This window comes from Tribolium madens, unplaced genomic scaffold (assembly GCF_015345945.1).
Source record: "Tribolium madens isolate multiple individuals breed KSU strain unplaced genomic scaffold, Tmad_KSU_1.1 Scaffold_20;HRSCAF=117;Tcas5.2_LG4, whole genome shotgun sequence".
Lineage (NCBI taxonomy): Eukaryota > Metazoa > Arthropoda > Insecta > Coleoptera > Tenebrionidae > Tribolium > Tribolium madens.
The window spans coordinates 1,798,780-1,809,509 of record NW_025400985.1 but is presented as its reverse complement, the minus strand read 5'-3'; the positions used below and the strand labels follow the sequence as shown (position 1 = coordinate 1,809,509).

Here is a 10,730-nt window from a genome sequence, read left to right as displayed (position 1 = left end):
TTTACTAATTGAACTTTCTGAATTTTACCTCAAATACCATTTCATTTATTTTTTTATTTAAATATGTTTATTTGTCTTTTTTATTTAATTTTACATTCATGACTTCCTTCTCACAAGCTATTTTACTATTTGTTTTACTAATTACTTCCTCTAGACTTTTTTTAACTGCCTTGTTATATAAATTTAAATGTTTCATTACAAATATGAAAAGAAGCTCATTTTTATTGTATTCTATTTTATTTTATTAATTCACGTAAAAATAGAAAGTCGTTTTTATTAAAATTTTTGCGTTTCATTTTTTTATAAAATAAAAAGCAAATTTGACAATTCTCCATTTTCATATCACTTTATTGCAGATTTTGTTCCTGATTCTATCTCCTCAAATCTTCATTTTTTCTCTTCTCTCCCAGACTATTTTTCAAAATTTTACTACTATATACTTATTTACTTGCTCAAGACTTTACTGTTTTGAATAAATACACAAAAGTAACTCTTTTTATAAAATAAAAATAAAATAAAAACACCAATTTGTGTTTTTAGATTATTTTCATATACAGGATGCGCCAGAACTCGCGCCCCAGAGAAAAATTTTAGGTAAGATAAGATACCAGGAACATGGAAAAAATGTTAAAAAAAAATTTTCTATAAAAATTTCGAAGTTATGACGGTTTAAAGTTTGCACTTTGACTCTATTTATTTCTGTTGGAAAAATAATTTTCCAAGTTTTTTTGCTATAGGCTATTAAAAGAGGAAAATTTTGCCAATAAAAACCACAAATAACATTGGTAAAATTTTTGTCCCTTTACTAAATAATTGTAAAAAAAAACATAACAAGATCATCAGTATCATTAAATAGATATAAAAAAATGTCAAATGTCAAAAAATAAATCTCAAAATTTGTTGACAGATAGAATTTTTTAACCATTTTTTCATGCTCCTGGAATCTTACCTTTCTTGAAAATTTTCTCTGGGGCGCGAGTTCTGACGATCCCTGTATAAAAAATTCATCACAAATTATGAAAGAGGGTTCAGAAGTTTTTGTTGAATTCCATCTTTTTGTATTTGTTTTGTGTACTGTATTTTATTGATTTAATTATTTTGCGTTAAATTTTTTTGTAAAACAAAAAACAAATTTTACAGTTCCGCTTTTTAGATTACTTACTTGCAGAATTTGGGCCTGATTCTATCTCTTCAAATCTTATTTTTTTTTCTGTTTTGTCTCAAACATTTTCATAATTTTACTATCACTAATTTACTTGCTCAAGACGTTTAAACTAAGAACTTTGCTTAAACATATTTTGAATAAATAATCAAAAAGTCTTTCTATCAAGTAGGCGTACTAGTTAAGGACGTATGTCAGTTCTTATGTTATCTAGATGTCTAAAAATTATTTTATAAATATTAAAATAATGATTTAAACAAATTGAATTATTCAATGAAACGTCTCAAAACATCCGAAAAAGACACGTTGTTAATGTTTTATTCATACAAATTGTTTACGGTTTCCTGTCATAATTTACAAACAAATTATTTAAACATTTTTCATTTGTCATTGGGACATTTTATTTTCCGCATTCTATCTGTGAAAAAAATTTAACATTTGACATTTTTTATGTCTGTTTAATGATACTGATGAAGTACAAAAATTTTCCCAATAAAAGCCACAAATAACATTAAACAGAGTTACAATTTAGGATCAAAGAAACTTGTAAAATTATTTTTCCAACAGAAATAAATTGAGTCAAAGTGCAAAATTTAAACTCTCATAACTTCGAAATTTTCATAGATAGAATTTTTTTAACATCTTTTTCCATGTTCCTGATATCGTACCTTACATTTTTTTCTGGGGCGCGAGTTCTGGCGCACCCTATAGAGTATGAATTAACTTCTTCAAATCTTTTCTTTGTGATTCGCAACAATTTCGTTTTTTATTTGTTTGCTATAAATTTACCACTCAAAGTTTAATTATTTTGTATTCTCCTAAAGTTTTCAATTTTTTATTTAGTTATAACTCAAATCTTATTTCAAGTAGGTACTTTTTTTTCACTTTTTGTCAAAGAGAATTTTCCTAAATTGTTACTATTTACTTCCTCAAAAAAATAAATTACGGTATTTTTCCTTTAATTATATGTCATTTTTTACTTTATTTCATTTTCTCTAGTTTTCCCTCAAATATGTTTTTCTAAATGTTTTATTATTTACTCCCTCATTTTTTTATTTCTCTATGATTTTCTACCTCCTCAAATTGGTTTTTTTAATTATTTTTCATAGGAATTTTTTCTTTTCTTAGTTCAGCCACAAAAGTTTTTTTTTCAAGCTTAGTAGTTTACCTCAATTCTTCTAATATTATTAGTTTTTTCAAGTTTTCAATAGCTATTTTTGTTTTCCAAAAACATATTCAAACCTCTTATTTTGTATAGTTACAAATACAAAATTTTACCCATTTACTGTTTTCTCTTATTTTTCATTTGACATTTTTTTCTTTTATTTCATCTTCTCTAGTTTCCCCCTAAAGTATATTTTCCCAAATCCTCAAAGCTTATTGTTCGTCAATTTCTCTACTATTTTCTATACCTCCTCAAAAGTGTTTTTTTTATTCAGTTTTGCCTCAAAGGCTATTTTTTAATTTGTCAAAATCACCGACTTAAAGCTTCATTATTTATCAATTCCTCCAACATTTTCAAATTTTTACGTAATTATCTTTCTCAATTTTACCCCAAATACCATTTCTCTTCTTATTTTATTTAAATATGTTTATTTGCATTTTTTTATTTAATTTTCCATTCATTATTTCCTTCTCACAAACTATTTTACATTTTTTTAAAGGAGCTCAATAATCTAAGAGTTTTTATTGTATTCTACTTTATTGTAAGTATTTTATTAATTCACCTGAAAATACAAAATTGTTAAAACCATGCAAAACTTTCCGCAAAATTTTTGCGTTCCATTTTTTCATAAAACAAAAAGCAAATTATTCCATCTCCCCAAATTTTAATTTTTTCTCTTCTCTCTCAAACTATTTTTCAAAATTTTACTACTACTAATTTACTTGCTCAAGACTTTTCTTGTGGGGCAAAAAATCTGTTTTGAATAAATACACAAATAAGTTACAAAAGTAACTCTTTTTATAAAATAAAAATAAAATAAAAAACACCAGTTTGAGTTTTTAGATTATTTTCTTATAGAGTATCAATCTCAAATCTTTTTTTTTCTATTTCGTCTCAAAAGTTTTCTTTAATTCGTCTGCTGTTTTACTACTCAAAGCTTAATTATTTTCTAGAATCGTCCTAAAGTTTTCAATGTTTTACTTATTTTTTCCACTTAATTTTATTTCAAGTATTATTTTTCACTTTTTACTTAACTTTGTTTTATTCAGTCTCAAAAACTATTTTCCTAAATAGTTCTTTTTTCTTTTCTCTTTAGTTGCGCCACAAGAGTTATTTTTTTTCAAGCTAGGTAATTTACCTCAATTCTGCTACTATTATCAGTTTTTTTCAAGTTTTCAAGTTTTTTTTCAGCCAAAATAAAGCGATTTTGACTATTTGCAATCAATTTAGCTCAATTTTAGGCCAGAAATCAACCTAAATCAATGTTGTTCAAATTTGTTTTTTTTTTTAATTATTTTTCATTTTTCCTGATTCTTTTTTTTTTCTTTAGTTCCGCCACAAAAGTTATTTTTTTATTTYTCAATCTTGGTAATTCACCTCAATTTTTCTACTATTATTAGTTTTTTTCAAGTTTTCAATAGGYATTTTTGTTTTCCAAAACACATTCAACCTCTTATTATGTATAGTTACAAATACCAAATTTTACTTATTTACTATTTTCTMTAATTTTTATTTAATTTTCTCTAGTTTCCCCTCAAACTATATTTTCCTAAATTTTATACTATCTATCCTCAAAGCTTAATATTCGTCAATCTTTATTATTTTCTACCTCCTCAAAAGTCTTTCTTTTTCAGTATTGCCTCAAAGGCTATTTTTTTCATTTGTCTTCTACAAATTCACCGACTTAAAGCTTCATTTACCTCAATTCCTCCAATATTWTCAAATTTTCACTAATTAATCTTTCTGAATTTTACCTCAAATACCATTTCCCTTATTTTTGTTTTGTTTAAATATGTTTATTTTTCTTTTTTTTATCTAATTTCACATTCATTACTTTCTTCTTACATGCTGTTTTACTACTTTTTTACTAATTACTTCCTGTAAACTTTTTTTAACTGCTTTTTTATTTTTTAAATGATTCATCACGAATATGAAAAGGAGTTTTTTTATTGTATTCTATTTTGCTGTACTGTATTTTATTAATTTACTTGRAAACAAAAATAACGCCGTTTCTGGTCGACTTTGTTGAATTTTTAGATTGAAAAAAAAATGAAAAAGACAAAACTAAATTGTCATTTTCGATCCTGTTTTGTGAAATCTTGCAAAAAAACAAAACTGTTTTTCAACTTTTTTGAAAAAAATTGTCGCAATAATCAAGTTTCTGGTTGAAAATACTGACTTAAACACCGACTTAAAGCTTCATTATTTACCTCAATTCCTCCAATATTTTTAAATTTTTACTAATTGAACTTTCTGAATTTTACCTCAAATACCATTTCATTTATTTTTTTATTTAAATATGTTTATTTGTCTTTTTTATTTAATTTTACACAAACTATTTTACATTTTTTTAAAGGAGCTCAATAATCTAAGAGTCTTTATTGTATTCTATTTTATTGTAAGTATTTTATTAATTCACCTGAAAATACAAAATTGTTAAAACCATGCAAAACTTTCCGCAAAATTTTTGCGTTTCATTTTTTCATAAAACAAAAAGCAAATTATTCCATCTCCCCAAATCTTAATTTTTTCTCTTCTCTCTCAAACTATTTTTCAAAATTTTACTACTACTAATTTACTTTACTTTACAATCTCAAATCTTTTTTTTTTTTTTCTATTTCGTCTCAAAAGTTTTCTTTAATTCGTCTGCTGTTTACTACTCAAAGCTTAATTATTTTCTAGAATCGTCCTAAAGTTTTCAATGTTTTACTTATTTTTTCCACTTAATTTTATTTCAAGTATTATTTTTCACTTTTTACTTAACTTTGTTTTATTCAGTCTCAAAAACTATTTTCCTAAATAGTTGTTGTTGTCTGTACTATTTGTTTTAATGAAGTTTATTTTCATAGCTGGCAATTTTTGGGTGAGCAATATGGAAGTTCAATGTAAATTTTTGCGTCATTTAAACAGTAGAAATTTTTCATCGGTAATTGACACGTTTACCTTGCCTTAAAAACATTATTTATTTAGCGAGAAAACCTGAAGAATTAATAAATTCAAACGAGCAAAAATGTACGCAATTTCTTGAAATAATTTGTCCTCAATAAATTTAATCGCTTCAGTTGTAAACAAAGACAACAAAGAGACAGTGATTAATCCCACAATAACCAGGAAAAGTGTTAACGACCTTGTCCCGTAAGACAAAAGCAAACCCGAGCATGAGTGATAATTTTTCCTTATCAACGTTATCAATAAGAGCCAAATTTGGATGCAAGTGTGTTGTGAGTCAATGATACTTACGGTAATCCGCCGGATTGTGATACGGGGGACATTTCAAGTTGTTTTGTTCCAAATACGGAAGAAGACCTTCGACCGTTCCTTGATAAATACAGAAGCCATTAGCCACCGCATAAAGATGATCAAACATTTCAAAAATCATAGCACTTGGTTGGTGAATTGTACAAATAACTGTTCGACCAGTCGAAGCGATTTGTTTCAGAAGCATAACACACTGTTTCGATGTTAGACTATCAAGCCCACTCGTTGGCTCGTCAAAAAACATAACTTGAGGATTTTTCAACAGTTCGAGAGCTATAGATAGACGCTTCTTTTGTCCCCCGGACAAAGAACACGTTTTCACTTTACGATTCTCCCACAAATTTATCGATTCCAAAATTTCTTTTATCTAAAACCAACAAATTGTTCTGTACCTCAGAGCGAAAACATTAAGTCCAAAATACTCAAAATAATTCAAAACAAAAATTTTCAATAAGAAACCAATAACCATTTTAGTAGTTTAACAAAGAGATATTTGATTTTGTTTTATTTATAGGTAATAATAGGCACTAAAAGGACTACTTTAGCGCCCTAAACATATAAAGTTTTTTTCAATATGCAAGGTTAAATTATTGTTCAATGCATTTAACTTATAATGATTTTTATTAACAATATATTTAGTAAGTAGAAAAGTTGTATTTTCACTACAAGATTATGTAACTTTTTTTTTTTTAATATCGCAGACCTACTCAAAAACGTGCTTAAATGGTCGAAAAATAGGTAACGCTATTTCATTTAGTCTAATTCTATAGTTTTTTGGTTAGTTTTTGATTAAATTTTGCGAAATACCGGGTGACAAAAAATCTATTGGCAACACTGAATTAGTGGTAAAGTTTGACGTTTGAATTTGAAAGTCAAGTTTGTCAAATTAAATTTTAAATTTTAAACCAAATCATTTACAGTCGCCCGATGTATACGTTTTTTCTTGAAAAACATGCTAAAACATTAATTTGATGTTTTTTTTTGTTTGTTTTACAAAACACCATATTTTGTATTTTTCGTCCTATTTTTTGACAAAATTTCACTCAAAAAGAGCTAAATCGAATGAAACAAACAAAATGACATCAATTTAGATTTGTTTTTGTTGTGTTTAAGCTTGTTTTGACAATATCCTGCAAAATAAGTGAGTCTCTGGTTCAAAAACAAACTAAATCGAGCGAGATACGATAAAATTTCAATCTAATTTGGTAATTTTTCGGTCAGTTTTAGCAAAAATTTGAATGTATTTTACAAATGTGCTGAAACACTTTAACAATGCAAAAATAACACTAATTTGATAAATTTTCGGTTTGTTTTTAACGAAATTTTGCAAAATAGTTCTGTTTTCGACCGTATTTTGAATTTTTTGTCCTATTTTTTGACAAAATTTCATTCATAAAGAGCTAAATCGAATGAAATAAACAAAATGACATTAATTTAGATTTGTTTTTGTTGTGTTTAAGCATGTGAGTCTCTGGTTCAAAAGCAAACTAAATCGAACGAGACACGCTAAAATTTCAATCTAATTTGGTAATTTTTCAGTCAGTTTTAGCTAAAATTTGAATGTATTTTACAAATGTGCTGAAACACTCTAAAAAATGCAAAAATAACACTAGTTTAGGCCTAATTTGATAAATTTTCGGTTTGTTTTTATAAAATTTTTGCAAAATAGTTGTTTCTGGTCAAAAACATACTAAAACACTGAAAATAATGTACTTTTTGACCCATTTTAGCGAATTTTTTACCTTGTAAAATATCATTTATGTCTCGATTTTTCAACTTGCTTTTGAGAAAATTTAGCATTTGGGTGTCTGCATGGCTCAAGAAACGTGCAAAATGCTCAAAGAAATACAAAAAAAAATAGTGTCATCATTCTCGACTGGATTTACTACATAAATAATTAAAAAATCAAATTAAAAAAGTTAATTTTACTAACATTTGGGCGAAAACTCGATTTTAAAAAAATATTTCAAAATACACTAATTTTCTGCTGTACCTATCAACAGTCACGTTTCTAAAAAAATCATCAGAAATTAGAATTTTTACAAAAGTTTTCACCAAATCATTAAACTGGTATAAAAATCACCAGATCTGGTGAAATTTCACCAATATTCTGCAAAATAATTGAGTCTCTGGTTCCAAAACGAACTAAAATGATATCAAGTTCAATCTAATCATTTGCTAATTTCTCAGTCGGTTTTAGCAAAAATTTGAATGTATTTCAAAAACGTGCTGAAGGACTGTAAAAATGCAAATATAACAATAGTTTTGGCCTAATTTGATAAATTTTCCCTTATTTTTAAGGAAATTTTGCAAAATAGTTCTGTTTCTGGTTAAAAACATACTAAAACGCGCAAAATAATGTACTTTTTGACCCATTTTAGCGATTTTTTTAGCTTGTTGAGTGAAATATCATTTAAAAAACAATCTCCCTCAATTTTTCAACTTGTTTTTGAGAAAATTTAGCATTTGAGTGTCTGCATGGCTAAAACAACTCAAAAAAATACAAAAAAATACTGTCATCTCTTGACTGAATTTATTACATAAATAATTAAAAAATCAAATTAAAAAAATTAATTTTACTAACATTTGGGCGAATACTCAAAAAAAAAATCAAAATAGATTAATTTTCTGCTGGAACTACAGTCACGTTTCTAAAAAATCATCAGAAATTAGAATTTTTACTAAAGTTTTCACCAAATCATTAAACTAGTATAAAAATTACCAGACCTGGCAACACTGGTCCTGATTTTCCTCCGGTTATAGTATTTTGCTTTACTAATGAGTTTTCGTTCTTTTCTAAATTGAAGAAGTGATTATGACAAATTTAAAGGTTTTCTTGCTTTTCTCCCTAAATTGAAATTTAAAAATTTCTGTGAAATTTGTATTAAAATATAATTTTTCTATGTCTGTTAATTAAATCCAAAAAAATCATACAATTCATAAATAAATTAGCTTTCAAACACAAAAAATAAGCGCTACCAAAGTTCAAAAAGTTTTCTAATTTGTCTTTTATATGTATTTGTACATTATCTTGAGTTTTGTTTGTGGGAATTTTCTTTCCTCTTTGATCAGCTCTGGTTATTCCAGTTGTCAAACATTTTTGAGAGCTTCACGTAAAAATCCAGTACTAATCAACAATGAATTAAGAAAAAATAATTTGCAGACTTTCACTTTTTCCATATTAATTTGGAAATGAAAATCATTATTATTATGTTGAATTTTCTCTTTTTTGAAGAGTACAAGCGGAAATAAACTTTTTACTATGACAAACTTGTTTTCCAAAGATTCCTAAAATTTTTTGGCACTGTTCTATTATATTATTAACGATTTGTTCCACAATATATTTTTTAACTTAGATACAATCCACCTCTCTTTTCAACTTCTGTTATTTTGTTAATTAAATCCGATTGCAAGATTTAATGCATTGTTTGCGCTAGAAGGTGTATTAAATATCCACTTTTTTTGGAAAAAAATTAAATTTGGCTGTTGTTGCTGTCAGGTACAGATTTTTTTTTTTGAAAAAAAAATTACCCTAGATTGCTTCTCTCTATTTTTCGCACCAAGTTTAAGATTTGCAGCCACTGTCATGGCCTCATGAACGGTGAGGAGTGGCTGGAGATTGTCATTTTGCATAATATAACACGACTGTTTCCGAAAAGTACTTTCTTCTCTTTCTTCACCATTGACAAGAAGCTTTCCTGCAACGCCCGACCTCCTGAAACAAAACAACCATTCGGTGCGAATGTACGACTTTGAGTACACATGCACCGGATTTGGATCAATATTGAGACAGTCGGTGCTCATGTACCCAGCTCATCACCGCATTATACCAAACAAGTCAATTTTATGCCAACAAATTATTATTGAAATTCAATTTGTAATGACTTAAACAATGAATTAATTAATTAATTAATGCTTGAATGCGTTTTAATTTTTGCATAATCTGGATGACCTCGGACTAAATCGCCGCCTTTCGTTGCAATTATCACAAAAAAAAAAATTAAAATAACAAACACTCACGTATATCCTGCTAAAATATTCATAAGGGTGGATTTACCAGCACCGGAAGGGCCCATTATTGCTGTTAATTCTCCTGCTGAAAATTCGCCATTCACTTTGCGCAAAAGGTCTCTTGGCCCTGGAAAATTATGTAAAATTGTCAAGAACGGAGTAAACTAGTTTTCAGCGTGGGAAAATTTTTTCAAAACCAGTGGCGGATCTAAACCCTTTTTACCGGGGTTCGAGCATTTAAGAATACATTTTAAGAAAATAAAAATAAAAATGAATTAATAGTAACTATTGTACATCTAATAAAAAATTTCAACCTCATCAAATATGATTTTTTCGGTTCTGTTTAAAAGACTATTTTTTATTTTTCTACTTGTTTAAAGCTTGATAATTTATCTCAGTTTTTTTACTTAGTTAGAAACATTTACTGTTTTCTCTTATTCTTCCTTTAATTATTTGTATCTTTTTACTTTATGTCATTTTCTCTAGTTTCCCATCAAAGTATATTTTTTCAAATGTTTTATTATTTACTTTCCCAAATTTTTTTATTCAATTCTCAACGATTCTCTACCTCCTCAACTCTGTTTTATTATTTATTTTATTATTTTTCATAAAAAATTGTTCCTGATCCTTTTTTTACTTTTCTTTTCTTAGTTCCTCCACAAAAGTTATTCTTTTATTTTTCAAGCTCGTAATTTACCTCAATATTTCTACTATTATCAGTTTTTTTCAAGTTTTCAATAGGTATTTTTGTTTTTCAAAACACATTCAAACCTCTTATTATGTACAAAAATAAATAAGAGATTATTTTTCATTTAATTATTTGACATTTGTTTCTTTTATTTCATCTGCTCTAGTTTCTCCTCAAAGTATATTTTCGCAAATTCTAGACCCTTTTAGACGAGGCTCAAGCCCCGGAAAAATTTTTATATATTAAGAATACATATTTTTAAAAAGATAAAAATAWAAATGCATTAATATTAGCTATTCTACATCTAATAAAAAATTTCTACCTTCTCAAATATGATTTTTTCGGTTCCTTTTAAAAACTATTTTTTATTTTTCTACTTGTTTAAAGCTTGATAATTTATCTCAATTTCTCTACATCATCAGTTTTTTTAGTTAGTTAGAAATATT

General features: G+C 26.7%; 1 protein-coding gene across 1 annotated transcript in view; it reads right to left on the bottom strand.

Annotated features, from left to right (window-relative positions):
- The window catches only part of LOC123005679 (ATP-binding cassette sub-family G member 1-like), a 23,387-nt gene that overhangs the window by 7,386 nt on the left and 5,271 nt on the right, over positions 1 to 10,730 (bottom strand). The window contains exons 2-4 of the mRNA XM_044399533.1: positions 9,606 to 9,723; positions 9,117 to 9,300; positions 5,568 to 5,952 (exon numbers count right to left, since the gene is read on the bottom strand). Of these exons, the coding sequence (XP_044255468.1) occupies positions 5,568 to 5,952; positions 9,117 to 9,300; positions 9,606 to 9,723 (687 nt within the window). The remainder of the gene's footprint in view (positions 1 to 5,567; positions 5,953 to 9,116; positions 9,301 to 9,605; positions 9,724 to 10,730) is intronic.